Source organism: Mastigoproctus giganteus, chromosome 10, assembly GCF_048544385.1.
Source record: "Mastigoproctus giganteus isolate SK-2022 chromosome 10, ASM4854438v1, whole genome shotgun sequence".
Lineage (NCBI taxonomy): Eukaryota > Metazoa > Arthropoda > Arachnida > Uropygi > Thelyphonidae > Mastigoproctus > Mastigoproctus giganteus.
The window spans coordinates 206920452-206948295 of NC_143584.1; the positions used below are offsets into that span (position 1 = coordinate 206920452).

General features: G+C 38.2%; 1 protein-coding gene across 1 annotated transcript in view; it reads right to left on the bottom strand.

The window, feature by feature from the left end:
* Nucleotides 1-27844, bottom strand: part of Su(Tpl) (Suppressor of Triplolethal) — a 136740-nt gene that overhangs the window by 88326 nt on the left and 20570 nt on the right. Inside the window, exon 2 of the mRNA XM_090382379.1 lies at nt 10204-10251. Within this exon, the coding sequence (XP_090238505.1) occupies nt 10204-10251 (48 nt within the window). The remainder of the gene's footprint in view (nt 1-10203; nt 10252-27844) is intronic.

The following is a 27844-nucleotide window of genomic DNA, read 5'->3' on the forward strand; positions in this document are numbered from 1 at the left end:
CAGAGAAGGTCCCCATGGACTGGAAATATGCAAATCTATTCCCAATTCACAAAGGGGGATCAAAGGATAATTACAGACCTCTTAGTTTAACTTGTTCTGGGGAAAATAATGGAGTCACTGGATAAAGAAGCATTGCAGGATCATCTAGACAAGACTGCAATAATAATTCAGACAGAGAATAGCTTTATTAAGGGTCATGTCTAACCAATTTGATTGGATCTACGATGTGGTCAAAAGGTTAACTGGGACCAAAAAATTATTTTGATATATACTTGGATTTCAGCTTTTGATACTGTTGTACATAGAAGGCTACTGAACAAATTGGACCAGTATGGCATTAAGGGCAAGTTGCCACAATGGATGAAAGGGTTGTTGAGTGGGAGACAACGGAGAGTGGTAATCAATAGACACTGCTCTCCTTGGACTAATGTTATTAGTGGAGTCCCTCACGGTTCAGCATTGGGCCCATTGTTGTTTTCTATATTTATCAATCATATTGATGAAGGTATATCAGGCTTAATATCCAGGTTTGCATATGATACAAAGGCAGGGTTGTTAATGACAGTATGCTATTACAACAGGATCTAGAAAAGCTAGGCAGATGGGCTGAGAAGTGGCAAGTGAAGTTTAACATTGACAAATGCAAAGTACTGCATATGGATAGAAGTAACACCAGAGAAACTTACCAACCATGCTGTACTATATTCAGGGTGGTAGAGAATGAAAAAGAATTGGGGGGTAATTGTGCAGGTCAGATATGAAGTTTTCTGAGCATTGCAGACAGGTTGCCAGAGCACATCATGGGGTCTTGTTAATGATATACAGGAATTTTGCTAGAGGGGATAAGGGAATTTTTCTAGAAGGGATATAAACCTTTGCATTATACAAAGGAGGTGATTATTCCTTTGTATAATGCAATGGTCAGGGCACACCTTGGGTACTGCATACAAGTCTGGAAGCCTCAGGAAGGATGTAGAGTTACTAGAATGAGTACAGAGAAGGGTAACAAGACTGGTGAGCGGAACGAAGGGATCGTTTTACTAAGAAAGGCTTAAGTTCTGCAAATTGCAGTGTTTGGAGACTAGGCGCCTGCAAGGTGATCTGATTGAGGTGTATAAAATCTCGAATGGATTGAGCAGGGTCAATGCTGATGGGATTCTTCCTCTTGCTCAGATTACAAACCTGAGAGGGGGCATTAATTCAAATTGAGGAAAGACAGTTGTAGAATAGATGCAGTGGAAATTTGCCTTTAGCCAGCAGGAAGTTTATTGCTGGAACAAACTTCCATCTGTCACTGTGGAAGTTGATAGCTTAAATAAATTCAAGGAAGAACTGTTAGAGGAAGAACTTTTAGAGCAAATGGATGTGTGAAAGGGATTTTTTTTTTTTTTTTGGCTGAAGCTGTATAAGCTTGCTTTCTTTCATTTCATATGTCTCCACTAATGCTAAAATGTCAGTTGAATCAAGGCAGTGATAATCAGCATCAACAATTGATTAATCAAGAAATTAAGCACTATAAAGCATCCTCAAATGCCTTATATCAATATTTTTGCCTAAGAATAAATTGGCAATCAGAGGTTCTTTAAACAAACTTTTCATGATGGCAATTTCTTAGGACATGAAAAATTATTTGGAAGGTTCAATGACGTAATGCACAAGCAGTGATTGTACTGACTACTACTGCAGGAAAAAATATACAAAATTAAGTATAAAGTAGTATGTGAAAATATTCAAGAAAGAGCAAAAAGAGCCAAGTATTATTCCATTATACTGGTATAGTGTAGTACACTGAGTAGACAGAAATCATGGGATATCTACCTAGTAATGGCTAGGCACACCTTTTGCCAGGATAAGGGCAGTTACACGGCATGGCATCGTCTTCATTAGTTCATGAAAGGGTTCCACAGGTATTTCCATCCATGCTTGCTGCACCGCTGTCCACAATTCTGTTGCATTGGCCCTTGAGGTTGTCACAGACATTCTCTCAGATATGCCAGACAAGCTGTACTTGCTACCTGGGAGTCTAAAACGCTGATGGAACTGATATTCGGGTGACACTCAAGTCAAGTGGACCCAATTTCGGCGAAGTCCGGACGGTCTGTGACAACCAAATCCTCTGCTTGCACCTTCACGATGGTGGGACTGTTAGTAATCCTGGGTATAACCTCCATGCACAAGCACATGGTGGGTGACCACCCAGGTGTGAACCAACGTAAGCAGGGGTCGAGGTGTGGCGCCCACACCACATGGAGGAATGCCGCCCCTCTATGTTACCAGGCAGTGGTAGATGACTCTCATCAACCGGTGAAATACCACCACTTTGCTTATTGGAGGCTTGAAGTGGTGGAACCCATGTTTAGTCTCTAGAGCTAAGTTCCGGTCAACCCTTCCCTATCTCTTCCATCATGCAGTATGATTGATGACTTTTGAGGTTATGATGAACGTTGTGGCGAGATCCAATATTCCTTACATTTCGAGGGTACAGCTCTAAAACGGTTTTCGCAGGCCGGCCGCTAGTTAGTACACCGGACCGAACCTATTGGTAACTCTCTAGGAGGCTTCCGGATCAGCTAGTGTATAATCTTGCTACCTCTACTCTGCCAGATAGTGACTGGAGGGAGTCCGAGTAGTGTGTATGCGGGGAGCATTGTCGAGGCCACGTTATGTCAAGGATCTGGGTATATTCTTCCCACATGTACGCCATATCCAAAAATTTCATTACTTCATACAGCATGTCCCACCCACTTTTTCTTACTATTGAATACACCATGAATTGTCAAACTAATAGAACAAGCTTATCTGCGAAAAGATCTAAACCTCCCAAGGATTTCCTAATTCATTTCACAAATATACGTGGTCTCAATTCTAATCTCAACGATGTCCATTTCCACTTGCAGTCTGCCAAACCCCATGTACTTTTTCTGACAGAATCTCAGTTAGCGGTTGATTCAACTACTGTTCATCTCAGATGCCCAAATTATTCGCTGTATGATTCCTTTCGCCTCAAAGGTGGTACTTGTGCATATGTCCGTTCTGATATTCCCTGTCAGAGACTTGGCAATTTGGAATCTCCTCTCTTTGATCTTCTCTGGCTTAAAATCTCTCTACCTCATTGTGTCAAATTCATCTGTTGTCTCTACCGTTCTCCCAACTCCACTAATCACTTGGAGCTCTTTGACTTCCTCTCGTTGCAACTTGACTTTCTCCAGTCCAACTTTCCTAACAGTGAGGTAATTTTCCTTGGTGATTTTAACGTTCACAACTCCAGCTGGCTTCCGTTTTCTAGTCACACCGACCCAGCAGGTCGAGATGCTGAGGCTTTTGCAATTACTAATGACCTAGCACAGATTGTTCATTTACCTACAAGAATACCGGACAATCCTAATCATACAGCCAATACGCTTGATCTTTTTCTCACAAACAGCCCTTCTAAGTACACGGTCGAAGTGAGAGGTCCTTTAGGCACTTCAGATCACAACTTGGTGATTGTCTCTTCTCCAATGGAACCTTTATCTCATGGCTATTCCCAACCTCGTGTTGTTTGGCATTACAAGAATGCAAAATGGGATGACCTGCGAGACTTCTTTTCTTCTTTTCCTTGGTCGGATTACTGTTTCAAAACTCCTGATGTCAACGTTTGCTCAGATCGTGTCAGTGAAATTATTCTTGCAGGAATGGAATCCTTTATCCCACACTCCACTTTAAAATCTCGTCCTTTATCTAAACCTTGGTTTTCCAATAAATGTGCTAAGGCTGTTCAAGAGAAGAATGTTGCATATCGTAATTGGCTTGTTTCTAATTCTTCAGTTTCATTTTCTGCCTACACCAAAGCTCGCAACAATTGTAAAGCAGTTATTAATCAGTCCAAACTAGAGTTTGAACAGGCTAAGAGTAGAAAACTTGCTTCTTGCCCTAATGGTAGCCGAGCATTCTGGTCTCTTGCCAAAGCTATTGGCCGCAACTTTTGCCCATCTCTGCTTCCACCTCTGTCCAAACCAGATGGTTCTGTTGTCACTTCAGCCAAGGATAAAGCTGACCTGCTAGCATCCCATTTTTCTTCCAGCTCATGTATTAATGAACTTGGTAAAACACCTCCCACCATTCCCAACACGGTCCATTCAATGCCTCCTGTGGTCTTCCGTCAAAAGGATATCAGAAGGATTTTGATGAATCTTGATGCTAAGAAAGCTCCAGGTCCTGATGGTATTTCTCCACTTGTTCTCAAAATCTGTGCTCCTGAACTTACTCCTATTCTTTGCCGCCTTTTTTCACTTTCTTATTCCAAAGGTGTTTTTCCTTCTGCTTGGAAATTTGCTCATATCCAGCCAGTTCCTAAAAAGGGTGACAAATCCCTCCCATCCAATTATCGTCCCATTGCAATTACTTCTACTCTTTCTAAAGTAATGGAGAAATCAATTAACCGCCAACTCTTAAACTACCTAGAAACCTTCCGTCTGATCAACGATCGCCAGTATGGATTCCGTCGGTGTCGATCCACTGGTGATATTCTGGCTTATGTTACCCATTTATGGACTTCTTCAATGGAAAGGTTCGGTGAAACACAAGCAGTTGCTCTTGACATCTCAAAGGCTTTCGATCGTGTTTGGCATAAAGGTCTTCTAAACAAGCTTCCATCTTATGGTTTGCCAACTGTTTTTAGTAATTGGTTATCCAGTTTTCTCTCTGATCGCTCACTGAGGGTGATGGTAGATGGCTCTCTGTCTTCTAACTTCTCCACTAATGCCGGTGTCCCCCAAGGTTCAGTTCTTTCCCCCACTCTTTTCCTCTTGTATATCAATGACCTTCTTCCATTGACTGGAAATCCTATCCATAGTTTTGCCGATGATAGCACATTGCATTCAACTTTCCATTTTGAGAAACCTTGCCCTGCTCAATCAGCTTCAACTTCTCGAAAATCTGCTACCAATTCCTTAAATGCCGATCTTCAGGTAATTCTCCAGTGGGGCAAAGACAACTTAGTTGATTTCAACCCTTCTAAAACTCAGTCTTGTCTTATATCTCGCAAAAAGGATTCTTCTGCTCCTATGCTTATCTTTAGTGACACTCCAATTTCTAGGCAAAAGGATATATCTCTTTTGGGGATTACCCTGACTTCTAATCTCTCTTGGCACAAGCACATTACAAATATTGCTTCCTCTGCATCTAAAAAACTTGGTTTTCTCTTTCGCTCTCGGCGTTACTTTTCTTCCAAACAGCTGCTCACTCTGTATAAATCGCAAATCCGCCCTGCCATGGAATATTGTTCCCACATTTGGGGCGCTGCCCCCAAAACCTCTCTCAGGCTTCTTGATTCCATTCAGAAGAGGGCAGTTAGGTTAATTAATGATTCATCTCTAACAGAGTCTCTCCACTCGCTTTCTCATAGACGTACTGTTTCTGCTGCATGCCTCTTCTACAGATATTTCCATGGGCACTGTTCTTCTGAATTGGCTTCTATAATTCCCGCTCTCTCTTTCAAAACAGTCCGAACACGTGCCGCCACCAGCCAACATCCATTTACTGTCCAACTTCAAACCCACAGAACCAACTTTTCATCTTTCTCATTTATTCATTCAACTGCCGTTTTCTGGAACAACCTTCCTTCATACGTATTTCCTGAAAATTACAATCTACAGAAGTTCAAGTCCAATGTCAACAAATATCTTCTTTCGTCTTCTCAACCTCCAACCCAAGCACGGTACTAAGTACTATAGGTTCTAATACCTCTCGTGTTTGGGGTTCACATAAAAAAAAAAAAAAAAAAAAAATTCCTAGGTGGAGGATCCAAATGTTGAACGGACCTTTCCACAGCATTCTAAAGACAGTCCATAGGGTCCACGTCCGGTGAATGGGGAGGCCATTCCACAGTTGTAAAATCTGCAGAATGTTCTTCGAACCATGTTCTAGTCATCACAGATCTATGGAGAGACACATTGTCCTGCTGGAAGAGTCCACTGCCCTGTGGGTGCACGATGACCATGAAGGGATGCAGATGGTCTACAAGCATGGACACACAGTCTGAACCATTCAGAGATGCATCTAAACATACCAGAGGTCCCAACATGTGCCAATTGAACAGACCATTACCGACTGTCCACCTCCCTGAACAGTTCCTTGTTGCTATGATGGGTGCATGGCTTCATGCAGTTTCTGTCAGGTATGCCCCCTTCTGTCCGCTCGAAATAACTGGAAACGGGATTCAATGGACCAGGAGACCCATCTCCAACCATCCAAAGTCCAGTGCCAATTTTTTTCACCCAGTTGAGGCATAGAGTCCTGTGTCATGGTGTTAGCAATGGGACTCTGGTGGGTCAGTGACTCCCATAACCTATTGTGGCTAATGATTGCATGATGGTCTTGGTGGAGACGTTTCTGGTACCTCCCTCATTGAATTCGGTGGTAATTTGTGCCACTGTTGCTCTCTGGTTGGCTGAAACAATGAGAGACAGATGTCGATGGCCACATTTATCCACCACCTTTCTCCACTTACAGCACTGTCCACCATGAGATGTTATTCTGGAAATGCCGTATTCCCAATACACTCTTGATACTCCCGAATGGGGATAGGCAATTTCTGTACCACCTCCATGACAGAGTGACCCATGTGTCGGGCATCCACTGTCACCTGTCTTTCAAAGTCAGCTAACTCACAACGTTTATCCATACTGACACCGAATTACTATCTACGTGAATGCAGTGTACCTATATACCTGCCAAGCAGTGGGTTCGTCCACTAGCAAGAGGGATGACAGTGTCGTGTTGCCCAGGAAACAGGTATCCCACGAATTTTGTTCTTTCAGTGCATAATATAGTAACGTATAGTATAGTATTGTATCTGTAGTACCAAATGCTTTGGCTGATGCTGTATAAATAGCATCAGCCAAAACAAAACTAAAAAGAAAGGGGGAAAGAAAAAAAAAAACTACCACTTCATATGTTCATCCCATCTAATAATTTGTTTAATTCTTCCTTAAATTTATTCAAACTATCCATTTCCACAACACCAGATGGAATTTTACTCCAATAAACCAGTTACTCTCTGGTTGAATGAACATTTTTGCATATCTATTCTGTAGCTATTCTTTTTCAATTTATCCTCCTATGTATATTGTCTGAGAAAGAGTAAGGAAATAAAGGTGTTCAACGTGGAGTTATCACACAAAATAAATTTACAATACCCTGATAAAAGTGTTGGAGTTGGCTCAAGGAGACGTTGGTATCAGGCATAATGCCTAACAAATCAGTTAATGAACTTAAAATTTCTAATATCTATATGTTAAACATTTTATATCAAGTAAATATTGTGAGTAATTTTATGAAAAATCTAGTAGTAGCTATTAACAACTGCAATGTCTCTCCTTAAGAATTACTTGGAGTATTTGTCTTGATGCAGAAATAATGAGTTTCAAGGTGCAGTTAACATTTCAAAAGAGATTGCACAATCACTTTATGCTGACACCTCTTTTAAGGAATAGGCACAAAAGCACAGATGAAAATGTTTGATTATGAGGGGCACAAGAAATCAGCAAGGCAAAGACTGGAAGAAATATTCAAACATGAATTTTTCTACATTATGATGGAACACCATTTGTTTCCCTGAAAAAGTGGTTTGAACAACTTGAAAATCTTAAAACTATGGTACTTTTTATATAACAACAAATCCTCACTGATAGTGACCATTCTGATATAAATGGATCTCTGTGATAAGCTGATAAATCTTTGTATTGTTCTGCCTACTGAGAGAGATTTACCACAATAAGCTTTACATTTCATTCAAGATTCAAAGAAATCTTTAAAGGTTTCTTCAATCAGAGTTGTATTAGCCAACCTCAGGTAGAGGGAATACAGTTTTGCAGTCCCACACAACGTGCGAAAATCAGCTCATGAACATACATTTGTAACAAAGAAACCCCAAACAAGCTAATAAAACTACTAAAGGAAATGCTTTCTCCCTCTTTTTTATATTAAAAAAAATTATATTTTTCAGTTGTATTTTCTCAGGGATCAATTATCCATTTTATTAAAAAGCAATAAATTGAATTAGGATTACCATATGTCTGGATTTTCCTGGACACATTCTGGTTTTTCACTTGGCTGGATTATCTCCATCCAGTTTAGTCATCTAGCGTTTTAGTAGCTATGTTCAACATGTACACTGATGTTTACTGCTAAATTCTGATGCATATTAATCAAAAGACATATTAAAAAAATTGAATGGCAAATGCCTAAAAAACGGTACTCACCTTGTATAAATCTGCAATAAATTTATTGGTAAATGGTGGCTGAATTTAGTTTAGAAGAAGCATTAAAAAGAACTAAGGTAGAGAATGGGGTAAAAATATTTTTAAACAAATTTTAAAATGAGCGCAAGGAAGTAGAAGTGCAGATCTCCAATCCTTGGTTGTCATAAAAAGGTTGAAGGACGCGAATGAAAGAATGAAATAAAACCACCGGTCTTCTCTTTTATTTCATTCGCGTCCTTCAACCTTTTTATGACAACCAAGGATTGGAGATCTGCACTTCTACTTCCTTGCGCTCATTTTAAAATTTGTTTAAAAATATTTTTACCCCATTCTCTGCCTTAGTTCTTTTTAATGCTTCTTCTAAACTAAATTCAGCCACCATTTACCAATAAATTTATTGCAGATTTATACAAGGTGAGTACCGTTTTTTAGGCATTTGCCATTCAATTTTTTTAGTCAGTTTTGTCACGGTATTATAACACTACTATAATTTCACTATCGTCAAAAGACATACTCAATGCCATTTGCTTTGTTTCGGTGCACTTTGGTATGAAGTTGGCTAGCCTCGTATTTATTTAATACAAATTCCTAAATAATCAGTATTGTCAAATACTGACCAAAAATATAATTAACTATCAACCAACACATGGTCTCACAGACTCCAACTGACAAAGCAGCATGTACATCTTTTTAGAAGACAATTTACAAAGAGCATTCTTGAATTTAGCATATATTATATTTTTAATCACCACATAAAAAAAAAAAAGGTTTGTCCATATAATTTGATACAGCATTATATTATATTATATTCTATGACTATCAACCCAAATCCAATAGATGGTTTGTGAAATTCTGAAATTAAGTATACAAAGGGATATTTGTAATTATTAGCATCATTTGGTTCTAACATTTTATGCAATACAATTAATTTTTTTGGTAATAATACTGGAGGATATTGAAACTTTTATCAAACTGATCCTGAAAGTATGGCCCACATATTAGGGAATACCTTGTATATAGATTTCATAATCTAGTAATATTTATGTGCACTTTTTAATTTCATGTGATTATCTCACAATAATTATAATCATTCCTTGCAGATATTCTTCACCAATTCCTATACATTCAACATATTTTCATTATGATTAGAGTTCAACTGAATACAGTTCTGTTAACCAGTTTAACTGATTTCACACAAGAAATATGTTTATCCTTACAACTCAACACTAGACAGTTATGAATATTACTTTTTTTTTATTGTTTTTTATCATTCACTCAGCTAATAAATCTAAATATTGTTTAACATTAAAGTTTATCATCATGTATAAAGATAAGCTCTAAAATTTAGTTATACTCATCAAAATTTTCAGTCTGTCTGTCTGATATTTCATTCCATTCAACATACTGGAAGTGGCAGGAAAACAAAATATAAGTTGTCAGAAATAAAGATTATGTAATCTAAAACCAGAATGGAATTTTGAAAACATTTCATTTACCTTGTTCTGTCACTAGAATACAGTTATTAATATAGGTCAGAATTTTGTGGGGTCAATGTCCTCAGTAGGTAACATGGCTAACTAGATCATGGTATACTAGTCAGTGAAACTAGGTCACAAAAAATTCCCTCCTGTTACTTAAAGGCATAAATCCAGTTCAAATGTGTAAAAATTTACCAATCACTGAACTTAATGAAAATTATCAATGACATTACAGAAGGCTGGCTGATCTAGTATGAATTATCATTATTATAAAACTATTATCAAAATCAAGGGATTAATTTATATTATTTATTCAATAAATCAATCATTACATTATAATTACAATATATGTGATCATTTATAATGTCAACAGCTAAATATTTTAAATAAATATGCTTAAAATATTTCAGCTGATGACTGAATTCTTTAAATCATATAATTGAATTTAACCTAAAAAGATAAAATAAAATATAACTACATACCCCTTGATTAGCTTGAAACTGGATAACAGGTTCAGGTGATGATGAAGCCTACAAAAAACATGTAATTTCATTTAATAATTGCTGATTCACTGATATTCTTCTCATTTGTACAAAAACAAGTTTTTATATCAAAGGTTATCACTTTAATGTCAATAGTTATCTGGATAGCATTACAGCATAAGTAACAGATAATTCAATTTTTTTGTTTGTTCAACAGCTACTACAAAAATTAAATATAAATTGATGGAACAGTGAAAAACAACTCTAAGAATGAATGAATGAGGGATCATTTTTAATCTAACAGATTGCAGTATGTTTATTATGAAATAAATAATACTCTATAATGAAATACCATTGTGAGCTAATAAAAATTGAATTCTTAACTCAATTTTTGTTTTCCCTCACTCATTTTTATATACACTAAACAAAAAAATTTCAGAACTGATAGAATTAAAGCTTTTCAAATGGTTTAATCAACTCAGTTTTCATATACACCTTATACTTTGCAGAAAGTCAATCTTTACAAAACACAGTCATATGATTTTTTAAATTACTGATAGAATCTGACAAAGGCATTTTAATTATTAAAAAAACCCAATTTTTCAATCTGCAACTTGTTCTAAGTTAGTTTTGAATACAAACTATTAGGTTTTTTCCCACAAATTATAAAAATGTTAATTTTTAAGAGTGTAACTGATCTCAAAAGTAAATTTTATACAAGCTGTTTTTGTTGTTATTAAACTGCATTAACCTGCTGGCAGGCACATAACTTATAAGAACATGGGATCGTTTTGACCACTTTCAGTGAAAAGTTCTTGCATTTTTATAAATAAACCAAGAGAAAATCCTGAAAGGTAATGAGTTATGACTAGGTGAACAAAGTGGTTTTATAGAGCAAACTCAGTGATACAGTGGTTTGGAAGCAATAGTGAACCCTTCAGTTCAGATGCTATGGATTATCCCTCTGGGTTAGGAGTCATCATTCCAAATGTTCCCTTCAGTACAAAGGACAATCTGCAGTACAGACAGCCTAAAATATCTGCTATCTAAATCCATATTTTGATGTATTTCTAGGTATAAAACAAATACTGATTGCTCACTCATAGTATGAGTTTGTGATTAATTTAATCATTGTTAATCTTAATCATAATAGAGCAAAGTCCTATTTTCAAAATAAAACATTAAAGTTGGTGCAGATTTGAAGTGTGTGTGTGTTACACACACACACACAGGTAACCAGCTCTCAACTTTCCTAGTGCTTATTCTTTCAACCATAAAACTCTACAGACCACTTCTAGATGTCACTAGAACTGAGGTCAAGGGCTTAAGGACAGAAAACATCATAGCACCCAGGTCCTCTCATTCAGAGCAACATCTTTTTGCTAGTGAGGAACTGTAAAACTTTGTTGTTACTTTTAGGTTTTCTTTGTATTAATGACTAATATTGTCAGTTTTTACACTTTCATTAGCAAAAGCAACTGAAGGTCTAGAGAGTTAGGCTGGAACATCTTAATTATCTGTATGCTTAAATCTGAATTAAAAATTCCTTCTCTTCTTTCATACACAGCACCATGATCTATTATATCTTCAACTATATTCTTAATTCTCATAACCACACAACTTTCAGGAGTGTGGGAACTTGATCAAGTCAGGTCCCTATACTTTAATATTGGACAGTCGCACATTAACATTTCTCCCTTCATACAATGGCATGTGACTGTCTAAGTATATCAGCAAAATCACTCTAAGGGTAGTAAAGTGAACGTGGGTTTTTTCTTCATATGCCAGCCACGTGAAACAGACCTTACATCCTGCTACCATTATTTTTTATGTATGTAAAAATTGTAGAATAGACGTGTGGAAATTTGCCTTTAGTCAGTGGGTGGTTGATAGTTGGAACAAACTTCCATCTTTTCCTTCTGTTGTAGTGGAAGTCAACAACTTAAGTTCAAGGCAGAACTAGACAAGCATTTGGAGTGAATGAATGGATGGGTGGGTGAAATGGGAAGGTTTTTATTTTTTATTTTATTTGGCTGATGCTATATAAGCTTGCTTTCTTGCATCATATGCCTCTACTAATTCTAATATATTTCTCAAAGTGGTCCATTGTGAATTTGTGGCATTTATTGTCCAAGATCATTTTATATGAAGAGAATGACCTTTGTAGTTCTATGGAAGTGGTGCCTAGGCTGTATTTAAAAATGTGAGCTTTTGAAGTCTCTACTTGAAATGGAGGTTAATTTTCTTTTCCTATAACAAATTCATCTATTTTTGTTTAAGTGTGAAACCTTAAGTTCTTTTCAAAAACAAAATTGTATTTTCTTATTTTTTCTCCTATGCCTCCAGGCAGGGTTGAAATTTGCAATTCAATCTTTTCCATCTCTCCAATTTCACAGTTTGAAGAAAGTCCCTGTGTTTCAAGTTCGGTACAACTAGGTAACCAGCTGAAATGGGTCTGGATAAACAATAAATGTTTTTTTTTATTTTTTTTTTTTATGAAAACCCCAAACATGGTCCTTGAGGTTGTCACAGACATTCTCTCAGATATGCCAGACAAGCTGCACTTGCTACCTGGGGGTATAAAATGCTGATGGAACTGATATTCAGGTGACATTCAAGTCAAGTAGACCCAATTTAGGCAAAATCCAAACGGTCTGTGACAGCCAAACCCTCTGCTTGCACCTTCACGATAGTGGGACGGTTAGTAATCCTGGGTATAACCTCCATGCACAAGTACACTGGGTGACCACCCAGGAATGAACCAACATAAGCAGGGGTCGAGGTGTGGCACCCACACCACATGGAGGAATGCCACTCCTCTGTGTTACCAGGCAATATTAGGCCATAGATGATTCTCATCAACCGGTGCAATACCACCGCTTTGCTTATTGGAGGCTTGAAGTGGTGGAACCCATGTTTAGTCTCCAGAGCTAAGTTCCGGTCAACCCTTCCCTATCTCTTCCATCATGCAGTATGATTGATGACTTTTGAGGTTATGATGAACATCATGGTGAGATCCAATCTTCCTTACATTTCGAGGGTACAGCTCTAAGACGGTGTTCGCAGGCCGGCCACTAGTTAGTACACCGGACCGAACCTATTGGTAACTCTTTAGGAGGCTTCCAGATCAGCTAGTGTATAATCTTGCTACCTCAGCTCTGCCAGATAGTGACTGGAGGGAGTCCAAGTAGCGTGTATGCAGGGCGCATTGTCGAGGCCATGTTATGTCAAGGATCTGGGTATATTCTTACCATGTGTATGCCATAGCCAAAAATTTCATTACTCCATACAGCATGTCCCCCCCCCCACTTTTCCTTACTATTGAATACACCATGAATTGTCAAACTAATAGAGTAAGCTTATCTGCAAAAAGATCTAAACCTCCCAAACACTTCCTAGTTCATTTCACAAATATGTGGTCTCAATTCTAATCTCAACGATGTCCATTTCCATTTGCAGTCTTCCAAACCACATGTACTTTTTCTGACAGAATCTCAGCTATCAGTTGATTCAACTACTGCTCATCTCAGTTGCTCAAGTTATTCGCTTTATGATTTCTTTCACCTCAATGATGGTACTTGTGCATATGTCCGTTCCGATATTCACTGTCAGATACTTGGTAATTTCGAATCTCCTCTTTTCGATCTTCTGGCTTAAAATCTATCTACCTCATTGTGTCAAATTCATCTGTTGTCTCTACCGTTCTCCCAATTCCACTAATCACTTGGAGCTGTTTGACTTTCTCTCTTTGCAACTTGACTTTCTCCAGTCCAACTTTCCTAACAGTGAGGTAATTTTGCTTGGTGATTTTAATGTTCACAAATCCAGCTGGCTTCCATTTTCTAGTCACACCAACCCAGCTGGTCAGGATGTTGAGACTTTTGCAATTTCTAATGACCTTGCACATATTGTTCATTTACCTACAAGAATACCAGAGAGTCTTAACCACACAGCCAACAAGCTATATATTCTAGTAATCCAACCTCATATTGTTTGGCATCACAAGAATGCAAAATGGGATGACCTGTGAGATTTATTTTCTTCTTTTCCTTGGTTGGATTACGGTTTCAAAACTTCTGATGTCAACGTTTGCTCAGATCGTGTCAGCGAAATTATTCTTGTAGGAATGGAATCCTTTATTCCAACACTCCACTTTAAAATCTCTTCCTTTATCTAAACCATGGTTTTCCAATAAATGTGCTAAGGCTATTCAAGAGAAGAATGTTGCATATCGCAATTGGCTTGTTTCCAATTCTTCAGTTTTATTCTCTGCCTACACCAAAGCTCGCAACAATTTTAAAGTGGTCATTAATTAGTCCAAACTAGATTTCTAAGGGTAGAAAACTTGCTTCTTGCCCTAATGGTAGCCAAGCATTCTGGTCTCTTGCCAAAGCTATTGGCTGTAACTTTTGGCCATCTCTGCTCCCACCTCTGTCAAAACCAGATGGTTCTGTTGTCACTTCAGCCAAGGATCAAGTGGGCCTGCTAGCATCCCATTTTATTTCCAACTCATGTAAAACACCTCCCACCATTCCCAACACGCTCCATTCAATGCCTCCTGTGGTCTTCCGTCAAAAGGATGTCAGAATCATATACAGTGGATTCCGGTTATTTGGGCCACTGGTTAATCGGGGGCAGCCATTTATTTGGGGCAAATCTTAAAAAAACAGAAACCAATCAAGAAAATAGCCAGGGTTTACTTCGCTTAATTGGGACAGCATGCCGTTTAATCGGGGCAGGAGACTGCAGCACTGGAGATTAACCTACAATTGTCTCCGGCGGTACCACGTGATTCGGTCGAAATTCTGTAGGTCACAACCATAAAACAATAAAAACAATTAGCAGTCACCTGTTTATTGGGCTTTTCTGTTAGTGAAATCTATCATAAACGGACAGTAAACTCGATCTTACTGAATTTGTTAATACCGACAGCTGGAGTTCTGTGGGTTATTATGGTGAAATGTGTTTACACTTCCATGAAATCTGTAATCATATAAAAAAATTAATTTTCAGACCTTCTCTTCATTCCTATTTTTAAGGCTTTATAACTCGTTACTCCATTCTCACTTGCACATATCATGTTACTTGCAATTTGTGTGTGCCGTGTTCTTTGTTATTGATTACTTATCTTTTTACTGTTTTAAATTTTAACCCCCACCCACAAATGTCAGTGAACAGAAATGTCAACTAGTTCGTATGTACATATTACAGTACGTATTAATTATTCCGATTATCACGTATATTCTTCCGATTTTCGGGTATCATTTAATTTTTTAATTGGTAAGGTAATAAAGGGTAAATTGGTGCTTAATATATCTTTGCTTTTATAGCCTGTGGATAATATTCCTTCTATTTTCACTAATTAGAATCGCTGTTTAATAGAATTAAAATTCAATTCACAAATTTGATCACAATGACCGGCGCTTACTGCACATCGTATAGTGAATGGTACTTTACTATGTTGAGTTCATCGTAACGTGATTTGATTGTACAGTGAACTAATTGTAAAGGGGCCGACTGGGCTAGCCGGGTGGGTAAAGTGGCTGCCCGGCAACCCAAAGGTCGCGGGTTCGATTCCCGCCTCGGGCTTGGATCAAAGTACTGCAAAAACCTTGGGAGGTGCATTATGGCCACAGAAGCCTATGCGCCAACAACTACCAAAAAAAAAAAAAAAAAATTGTAAATGGGGGTACATTGTATTTTTAACTATTTATGTGAAACTTCGGAATTGGGGCAGCCGCTTAATCGGGCCAAAATGCACTAGTCCCGATATGTCCCAAATAACCGGAATTGACTGTAATCATAAATCGCATTACAGTAATTTTTTCTCAAAGTAGATTGAAATGTCTGGAATATTTTGATTTATATAGCATTCTTTCAAAAATGACCTGAAGACTTGATTGTTTAACTTATTGATCAGGTGGAAGAGAAAGAGTTAGTAGCATGTTTCTCTAAGTTGCTTATCTTGAAGATACTTTTGACAAAATCTTTTTTATAATAGAAAAAGTTTAATTTCACCAAAATTCTCACAAATTCTCTCTGCCAACCTACGTAAGCCATACAGATCAGATTTGGAGAAAAAACTTATAATGAAAAAGCGGCTTTTACCATATATAAAGCACCATCACCAACAAAAACACACTTTTTGCTAAAGATTGATTCTGGCCATAATAATTTCAAAGAATCATTACAGAATCTTGCTACTATGAAGTAAGTTGCCTTTTTGAGGGGCTTACAAGTAAGTAAATATAGACATGATGACTCTGTGTCTAATTTTCAACATATAATATGCAATATAGCAGCCATAGATGTCTGTCGTTTCCTTGACGGATATCCAAATGCAGTTACCTCTACTATCTTGACAAATTTTGTGAATCATATCATCATAAATTACTGTAAGGCAATGGTATTGCCTTACAGTAATTTTTTCTCAAGGTAGATTGAAATGTCTGGAATATTTTGATTTATATAGCATTCTTTCAAAAATGACCTGAAGACTTGATTGTTTAACTTATTGAAAGGGATATTGCTGCTTACCAGGGAGAGACAAAAATCCTTTGAAAAATCACTTTACTCTTCTTTTGAAGTATGTGGCTTGGTTAAAAGTGACTGCTAAAATTTTTCCTTGCTTTTCCTTTGCTGGTCCATAATGTGCAATGCTGTTTTCACATGTGGGTCAATCTGGAATTTTTTCTAGCATGGAACACAATAATGCCATCTGTAGTAATACCTTTTCCATGATTACTCTTCTTTTGAAGTATGTGGCTTGGTTAAAAGTGACTGCTAAAATTTTTCCTTTGCTGGTCCATAATGTGCAATGCTGTTTTCACATGTGGGTCAATCTGGAATTTTTTCTAGCATGGAACACAATAATGCCATCTGTAGTAATACCTTTTCCATGATTGGCAATCCATGATTCCATACGAAGTTTTGTAACAGATTTAATTTTTGGCATGTTTAACAAAAACATTTCATCTGATGTAGTCAACAGCATGAGAATGAATAACAAAATAGCATTAAAACATTTTACATGCCCAGTGAAATATTACCCCATGCTATTTTAATTGCAATACAGTGACTAATTACATAGTTCTGAGATCAAGATTTGAAAAAATGATCAGGTTAAGGTAGTGTTCCTCAACCTTTTTTTATTTATCGCCCCCTGAACGGCTTTTTTTAGACATTTTTTTTTTCCTAATCACCCCCCCCATGAAATTTTATGGTATATGCTTTTAAATGCATAAGACGCAATCATTCCATCGTCATTTGTTTGTGTGTTCTTCTTAAATAAGGAAGCAATGGTGTTATGTTGCTCAAAATTTTGTTTTAAATTTTTTAAATATTTTACATGTTTACCAACTTTATCAGGGTGTGTCCTTTTTAAGTGATCTAAAAGTCTAGATGGTTTCATAGTGTCATTTGAAAAAGAACTATTACATAAGATGCATGGGCTGTCTTGAGTCACAATGGGCTTTCAATAAAACCATAAGCTAGATATTCATCCAGATACTGTAGAAACTTTTTCTCTCCAGCACTTGATGATTGATGATGGATTGAATAACTACAAAGAATTAAATAATAAAATATAAATTTTTTATTTAACTCTCATAGCTCATGTCACTCACAAAAGGACTGTGTATCAAAAATAAACAACTTCTACAAGGAAACAATAGACTGAAACATTTCCTCATCTCATCCATGCCTCATCTATTGACCAATGAAACAATAGAATAAATATATAATACCACACCCAACAGGCTGTTGCCAAGGTCGCAGCTGTCAGAAAGGCGCAAATGGCAAGGATTGCGGAGACATTACCTGTGAAAGCACTTAGGCATTTAATGCCATGAAAAGCAAAGGTGATTAAATTAAATCATGCCCACTACCTTCCTTTTATCGAAATTTGATAGGATTCATCAGATAGGATTGAACTTGAGGGCCACAAACCATTGTAATACCCATAATCTCCCCCCCCCCAAAAAACCGACTTTCGCTCCCAATGAGAATCCCTGGGTTAAGGAATACACAATATTACTTGTAATATTGTGTTATGTACTAACAGATGTGTACATCTTAAATAAGAAAGTAATGGTGTTACGTTGCTAAAAATTCTGTTTTAAATTTTTAAAATATTTTATATGTTTACCAACTTTATCAGGATGTGTTCTTTTTAAGTGATCTAAAAGTCTTGATGGTTTCATAGTGTAATCTGCCCCCAATGAGAATCCCTGGGTTAAGGAATACACAATATTACTTGTAATATGTGTTATATATACTAACGGATGTATACAATTTGGATTGGCGCCTCCGTAGCCAGGTGGGAAGGAGCAGCAGTGCGTAGCACATGCTTCTTCATTAGACCGGGGTTCGAGCCCGTGACCACCAAATACGAAGGATGCGGAAAGGTCAGGGAATGACCACCGCATATCCCCAGAGCAATATGGCCTTAGTTGCTAATGCTCCTAAAAACCAAATAATAAACAAACAATTCGGATTATATGCAATTGCATATAATCCAAAATCTAGCAATCAGATTATCCTATCTCAGACAGGGTATGGTAGATCATTAAAATGATTTGGCAAAGAGGTTCAAGAAAGACAGAAAATAGATTCTTTATATATGTCAAGAACAAACCATATTGGCTCAAATAAGACAAGTAGCAGGTCAGTACCGATGACCCCAATGAGCTAATCGGTTGAATAGTACTTTGCATCTCAATTCACATGTGAATATGCTAATCAAGGAAAGACTAGAAATGTTTGGTTGGTACAAGCACTTCAAAGATAAATATCAAGGAAGATGCAAGTGTAGGAAAACTTTCAAGTGAAAGAATGACGATTCTGTCTCAAAAAAAAAAAAAAAAAAAAAACCCTGAAAGCACATATTTTCAAATTGGAATATCACATAGTAACATAGTAGTTACCAGTCCTAATGAAACCATTGAAATTTGTGATGGTGATCCAGGAGTTCTAGAAATAATAGTGGCAGAAGATGAAATGTGGAGTTCCCCATGACCCATAAGAAAAATGTCAGTTCTCTAAATAGACCTCTCACAGAAAGAAAAATATTTGGACTAACAGGTTTAAAGGTAGTGATGTAGAATTACTTTTTGACTATAAAGATGTAATTCACTGTGAAGTTATACCAGGTTGACTTGCTGTTAATACAACTACGCCACCATCCAAAGAATCCAGACAAATGTTGGTTTCATACTTACATCACTGCCAGTCCAATAGTGTAGCAGTTCCCTTTTGCTGCTATGCCACAATGAACCCTGCTGGGTAGGCTTTCCATAAACAATTAATGGCAGAGTCCATTCCTTCTGCAGAATAGTGGCCAGTTGAGTTACTGATGTGGAAACAAGCTGGTCTGGCCTTCATCAGTTCACTGCACAGATGTTCTACAGAGTGGTTCTAAATGGGACTCTACATCAGCCATTCCAACTTTCGTAATATTCACACACAAGCCATTCTCGAACACAATCGGCAGTATGGCCTGGAGCATTATCCTTTAGTATAGACCCATGGTGAAACAAACATGGGTCTATACTAAAGAATTACCACATTGTACAAGTTATGGAACTGTCAAAAATATTACCACGTAGAGGATATGGAATTGTCAAAAATACTAGTGGGAATCAGCAATTCATGGTTTTCTGCAGAACAACAAAAGTTTCCATTCCATACCGTAGGAAATAGCATCAAATATAACCCACCTTCTCTGAACTTCATTGTTGGCACAATGCACTCTAGCAGCAAACATTCCCCAAGACATCCTTCATATCCACCAGCCCAGCTGATCGGAATAAAATCTAGCAAGATTTATCATTCCACAACACTGAATTCGCTACTCTATGGACAAATGACACTAAGGCACTCTGTACACAGCATGTTCACAGAGACCACAACCTCTGTTGATGCCCTAAACTCCTGGTTGATATTTGCAGGAATGTCTAACAAAGTCGCCATACTTTGCATGGTTTCCATGGTCTTCATGTGCATTGCTGGATAACAATGGTACCCTTATATACCTTCATGCTTGCATTTCATATCACTAGCAGTCAACTCTGGATGGTGTGGGCAATTGCATTTGCACAAATTGACAAGCCAGTAATGTGACATTCAACAATAACAATCTGAAATCAGTCAGCTTGGCTCTATATGCCATAATGAGAACAACTAATGTGTGGCTCATATTTCTTCCTTATATAACACTCTGAGTCACCTGTTTATGTGGAAAGGGCTAATGGACTATGAAACAAGGGTGTCTAGATACTTTTTAAAGAGTAGTTTGCTTACTTAGAAATCATTAAGTGCTTAACACATGCAATTAGAAGATGAAACATGATCTGTGGGCATGGAATAATTGGAAATTGCCTGCAAGATAGTGCCCCTGCTAACCATGAGACAATTTCTGATACTTATCTAAACACTTGGCAACTGTTTTACAACATCCTCCTTACTGCCCCAAATTAATGACATCATTAAACACACAATTTTTTTTGGTAATAAGAAGTCATTGCAGCTATGACAAATTTGAAGGTTTCCCTTAATTGCAAGGAATATAATCAAGTAACTTTCAATTTATAAAAGCTATTAAAAGGAAATTTTGGGAGACTATATTGCACCTTTCAAATTGTTTTGCACAAGGCCAGATTTACACATTTCTTTCAATGTCATTTGACATGAAATGATTTTCCAGTTATTTTTTACAGGGAATCTGCTTACCTATGTCTTTATGTAGCAACCATTCTTTGTTGCATTGTTATAATCTATTATATCTGATTGACTTCAGGTATTTGAAAAGTTCTAGTACATTACATTTTGTCTTCTAAAAGCTCTTTTAAGATAATGGGACCTTGTGTACTGGATAGGGAGCTAAATGCTATTTGCTGCTCTAGTAAACTATAGGCAGTCAATGATTAAACATTGTACCATCTGTGGTTTATGACGGCTACTGAATGATTGGTCTTCTTGAAGCAAATGAGAGTGAGTAAGCTGTGAGTGTGCACCCTATTTTAATCTAGCTATAGAGACTTGTCTGTTTTCATGATAGATTTCTGCAGTTGTAATTTGACCGGTCACAGTTTGTTCTGGGTTTGATTTTGCCACTTTTTCTTTCTGCTGCTCTGAATTCTACATATTTATATTCTGTATATGGTATTAGTATTAGGAGACAAATGATCAAGAAAGCAAGCTCATAGAGCATCAGCAAATTATTTTCAACATTTTCAGATAGCAAGCTACTGAGAGTCTATAAATATTAGAGTTTATGGGATATTTCTACTCCGTATCTAAGTCATTCTGGGACTGAGTGAAGTGGGGGGGGGAGCCAAAATGGACCTAGGAAAGGTTTATAAGCTTTAGTGATCAGGAAATGAAGAGAGGAAAAAATGGAGTAGGTATAATGGAACAAGGTTTGAGGAAGAGGAGGAGGAATATTTAAAGGAAAAAGATCAAATTTGTTATGGGAGATTTTAATGCACAATTTGAAATAGATAGAAGAGGCTATGCAAATGTTTTGGGCAAGTTTGGAAAAATCAAAAGGATGTTGGACCTGTGTGTGAGGAATGGACTAAGAATTGGGAATGGGTTGCTCCAGAAGCAGGACAGTCACAGTTATATGAGGTTGTTGTTGTTTGGTTTTTAGGAGCATTAGCAACTAAGGCCATATTGCTCCGAGAATATGCGGTGGTCAATCCCTGACCTTTCCGCATCCTTCGTATTTGGTGGTGACGGGCTCGAAACCCGGTGTAATCAAGAAGCGTGTGCTACGCACTGCTGCTCCTTCCCACCTGGCTACAGAGGCGCCTTTATATGAGGTACTTGTTGTTGTTGTTATGGAGGCTTAATGGCACGTAAGCTGCTAAGGCTATAATGTGCCTAATATATATGAGGTACAGCTTTGGACGGGAAGCAGAAGACAATAAGTGAGTACATATTGATTAGTAGTAACCTACAGCCAAGAGTGAAGGATACTACCAGGAGTAGCAATGGACAGTGATCATACACTACTTACAGGGATGCTAGCATCAATGAAAGACAGAAATAAAAGAAAACAAAAGAGGAGGATTAAGATATGGAAGGTGAAAAATGAGGATATAGGAAAAATGTAGAGAAAAGAAACACACCGAGGCCTGAGAATGAAGAAAAAGGAGTAGAGGAGGAATGGGGAGAATTTAAAAAGGCTTTGGTCATGAGAAAGTGTGTGGGAAGATAAATGGCATGGGGAGACAGAGAGACAATGGTGGAATGAGAAAGCAAAGAAAGCTACTCTATGGAAGAATAGGACCTTTAGAAAGAGATGTAAAAACTCAATGGATGAGTCAGAGAGAGAGAGAGGGGGAGGGGGAGAGAGAGGGGGAGGGGGAGAGAGAGAGAGCATAAAGCAGCAAAAAAGGGATGCAAATAGAATAGTTAAAGAGAGAAGAATAAATTGTTGGAGAGTTGGTCCAAGATCTGCAGGATGTTAATAATTGGGAAAAGGATGTTATATGCATTAGCAAAGAATATGAGGAGGGATAAGAAGCAAGCAATTACCTGTATAATGAGATTGGAAGAATAATTAGAGATTACAAAGAAATGAGGAGGTGGAAAGACTATTTTAGGAGGCCATTCAAGGGGCTCCTAAAATAGTCTTTTTACAGAGAAAAGGGAGATACAATGGAGGAAGAGGTAGGGGGAAAAGGGGGATATCCAGAAGTGAAGTGGTTGTTGTTGTTATTTGGTTTTTAGGAGCATTAGCAATTAAGGCCATATTGCTCCGGGATATGTGGTGGTAATTCCCTGATCTTTCCACATCCTCCGTATTTGGTGGTGACGGGCTCGAACCCCATTCTAATCAAGAAGCGTGTGCTGCACACTGCTGCTCCTTCCCACCTGGATACGGAGGTGCCAAGTGAAGTGGTGGCAGCAATGGAAAAGATGAAAAGAGGTAAACTGCCAAGATGTGATGAGGTAACCATAGAAATAGTGAGATGTGCTGGCATACTGAGAAACTGGAAGAGGATTGATTGTGCCTATATATATAAAAAAGGGGAGCAGGATGTAGTGTGAGAATTACAGAGGAATCACCCTGACTAGTCATATGGGGAAATTGTGCAAAAGAATAGTGGAAAGGAGAGTAGGATGAGGTTGAAAGTAGGATGAGGGAAGAGCAGAGCGGCTTCAGAAAAAGTAGATTGACCACAAATATAATGTTTGCTGTGAGACAAATGATGGAAAAACATTACGAGTACAGAAGGGATCTGTGCTTGGCTTTTTTGAATATTGAAAAGATATATGATAGCACAGAGAGAAGAAAGGTATGGAAAGTGTTAAGGAAATAAGGAGTAGGAAAATTGTTGATAGAATATTCAGAGGGACCAAAGTTGCGTGAAATACAGGCTGGTTTAAAATTAATAATGGACTGAGAACAGCGAAGTGCACTCTCACCTCTACTGTTCATAATTAGAGATAATGATATAGCAAATGTGGAGAAAAGGATTAGGACAGAAAAAAATGAAAGTGATAATGCTTGCTGATGAATTGTTGATTTATGGGAATGAGGAGGAGAAGGTACAGGACAAGTGGAAAGCTAGGTAGAGAAGGCAAATAAAAACAATTTAAAAGTTTAGCAATGCTAATAGTAATGCAATGAGAATGAAAAGGAAGGAGGGAATTAACATACTTACTGGGGGAAGCATGTGTAGACGTATAGTATCTTATGTACGGCAGCTCCCAAATGCTAGTTCAACCCTGCCATGATACACTGTGATAAGCTATAGAAACTCTGCAGAAAGGCCAGAAATGAGTGAAATGCTATGTTTGTACTGTGCATATGTTGTTTAGTTGTTTACGGTCACTTTGCTACCAGGAAGCAACAAGCACCAGGGAGGTGCATCCTGATAACCCTCTACACCATGAGAAGCAGGCCACAACTGAGCAAGAACCACAGCAAACCTTGAGTGCCACATACTTAATGTCCAAACCATTCAAAAAATGAGCAAATAAAATAATAAAAGGAATTAAAAAATAAAAATAAATAAATGAAATAAAATTAAATTAAGAAAAATAAAATAAGGAATTGACAGAAAACTACAAAAAAGGGGAAAAAATAAAAAATAATAATAAATAAAAAGGAAGAAAAGAAATTCTGCACCAGTGCAAGGCAATGAGAAATACAATAGAGGAAAGAATAACAGTAAAAGGAGGAAGAATAAAAAGTACTCTTGATAGAAAGACAAAAGGAAAAGACATGAATTAAAATGGGATTGAGGGAAGAGATAAATATTCCACACAGGATAACCTGTGTCTGCAGATGACCCGGCCTCAGGACCGACAGAAGACGGGAAAACAGTGATCGTTCAGCAATATACAAATAAGATTACGAACTGTCCAAGTTGAAGGTGGCAGTGAAGATGGTACTTAACCTAAAGATGATGGTGATGTATCATAAAATTGCAATGGAGGTGATGGCCTGGACTGGAGTTTGAACCACAATAGGAGTAGTTTTACCCAGAATTGAATCACTAGTGATGAGTTGGGCAAAGGTTGATGACGTTGTAGAGCGAATATCATCTTTTAAGGGCACAAAAGGTGATATAGTTGTACACGTTGGCACTAATAATATTAAGAGTAGGAGACCGGCAGAATTACTTAACAAGTACAGGTCACTGTTGAACAAAAGCCGAGAATTAGGGTTGAATTTGAAAGTGTCTGCAATTCTGCCCAGACACGATAGGAGGGAGTATATGATGAGAGCCTTGTCGATCAATTCGGCCCTGGAAAGATTGTGCAAGGCTCAAGGGGTAGAATTTTTTTCAGCCTGGACTGTACTTGTTAACAGGAGAGATTGCTTCTACAGGGATGGGATACACTTAAATAGAAAGGGTGCAAGAATATTTGCTGATGCTATCGAGGCAGTGTTAGGTGGGTCGGAAAACTGCTAGCTTGGGGGGAGACAAAGACCAATAGATTGACAGTAGCCACTGGCAGAGGTGAAAGAGATTCTTGCACTGCTTCTATTAGAATGAGCAGAAGCCTGGAAAACAAGATGCGGTATTTCAGAGACTGCTGGGAGCAATTGCGGTACAAGTAAACACATGGGTTGTGTTAGGGTAGCTAAGAATAGAAACAGGTGCAGGTATACTTGCGTGTACACCAATGCTAGGAGTTTAGTAAATAAATTTGATGAATTTGAAGTATTGCTCAAAACATCAAAGGCAGATATTGTTGGGATATCAGAGACGTGGTGTCACACAGATATAAGGGATGCAGAACTGCAATTTGGGGAGTACAACGTCTACAGAAAGGATAGACAGGATAGGAAGGGGGGAGGGGTTATGCTATTAGTTAAGAAACACATAAAAACCAAGGAAGTGAAGCCAGTCGACATCGCCGGACAGTGCAGTGTTGAGTCAGTTTGGTGTGACATAAGCATTGGGAGATCAAAATTGAGAGTAGGAGTGTGCTATAGGCCTAATGACTCTGATGAGTATAATAAGGAACTGTACAGGGAAATAGAGTGGGCCAGTAAATCAGAGAGTCTTATAATGGGAGATTTTAATTTCCCAGATATTGACTGGAATTTGGGGGCTGGTTACTCACACACTAGCAGGGCTTTTGTGGATTTATTGGATGATTGTTTTCTACATCAGCATGTTCGGGAGGCAACTAGAGGGAGTAATACTCTTGATTTGATTATCAGCAGTGATTCTTCATGCATTAAGAATCTGCAGATAAACGAACCACTAGGTGGCAGTGATCACAGTGTGCTGAAATGGGATTTACTCAAAGAGGTAACTACCATTAGGGGTAAAGGGAAGGGTTATTGCTTCCGTAAAGGCAACTACGATGGACTGACACAGTATTTAAATTCTATACAGTGGGACCAACTGATGATGTTACCAACAACAAATTCAAAATGGGAAGCATTCAAAGAACTTATCTTGGAAGCTACTAGGCTTTACATACCAACTAAGAAATATTGTTCAAGGTTTAGGCCAAAATGGATGCCAGATGAACTAATGAGGCATATGGCAGAGAAGAAAAATGCATGGGATACTTACAAATTAACACATGACAGAGAAGCCTATGATAGATACAAGTTGATATGCAACCAAGTTACAAAGGAGGTTAGGCAGGCAAAGGCAGATTACGAGAAATCCTTGGCAAGGGATGCAAAGAAAAACAGCAAAGAGTTCTTTACTTATGTTAACTCTAGAAGGAAGGGGATGAATCAGATTAATCCACTTGATATTGATGGGTCAACTGTTGATGATCCTGCTCAGGTAGCTAACAAACTAAATGAATATTTTGCATCGACATTCACACATGAGGAGTTATTCAGCAAGGGGAATGCCAGAGGTGTATTCAACTCTAGCAGTAAGCTACAGAATCTTGAAATAACTGGGAGTAAAGTGGAGGAGAAACTGTTGAAGATAAACACAAGAAAGGCACCCGGGGTGGATGGGATCTATCCAGTTATATTAAAGGAGGCAGCAAAGGAAGTAAGCAAACCCTTAGCCATAATTATGAGAGCTTCCTTGGACTCAGGGGAGGTACCCATAGACTGGAAATGTGCAAATGTGACCCCAATTCACAAAGGGGGATCAAAGGCTGACACAAGTAATTATAGACCTGTGAGCTTAACTTCTGTTCCAGGAAAATTAATGGAGGCACTGGTTAAAGAAGCACTGCAGGATCATTTAGACAAGACTTCAGTTGGAGCAGTGTGAAATTGGAGCAGTGTGACATTGGAGGCAAATTGCTGCTATGGATAAAGGGGTGGTTGAAGGGGAGGAGACGGAGAGTGGTAATCAATGGACACTGCTCTTTGTGGACTAATGTTATTAGTGGAGTCCCTCAGGGCTCAGTCTTGGGTCCATTATTGTTTTCTGTATTTATAAATGATATTGATGATGGTATATCAAGCTTAATGTCCAAGTTTGCAGATGATACAAAGGTTGGCAGGGTTGTCAAGGACACTACTGACACTATGCTGCTGCAACAGGATCTGGAAAGGTTGAGCAGATGGGCTGAGAGGTGGCAAATGAAGTTTAACATTGACAAATGTAAAGTACTACACATGGGAAACAGCAACCCCAGAGCAACGTATCAACTCTGTGGTACTACACTGACAGTGGTAGAGAATGAAAGGGACTTGGGGGTGGTTGTGCAGGCAGATATGAAGTTCTCTGAGCAGTGCAGACGGGCTGCAAGAGTAGCTCATGGAGTATTGTCAATGATATACAGGAATTTTTCCAGCAGGGATAAGGAGGTGATTATTCCATTGTATAAGGCAATGGTCAGGCCACACCTAGAGTACTGTATACAGGTCTGGAGGTCTCATTTCAAGAAGGATGTAGAGCTGCTGGAATGAGTACAGAGAAGGGCAACAAGATTAGTGAATGGAACAAAGGGGTGCTCGTACGAAGAAAGGCTTAAGTTTTGCAAATTACAGTGTCTGGAGACTAGGCTGATTGATTGATTGATTTGGTAGTTGTTGGCGCATCGGCTTCTGTGGCCATATTGCACCTCCCAAGGTTTTTGCAGTACTTTGATCCAAGCCCGAGGCGGGAATCGAACCCGTGACCTTTGGGTTGCCGGGCAGGTACTTTACCCACTCGGCTAGCCCGGTCGGCCTGGAGACTAGGCAACA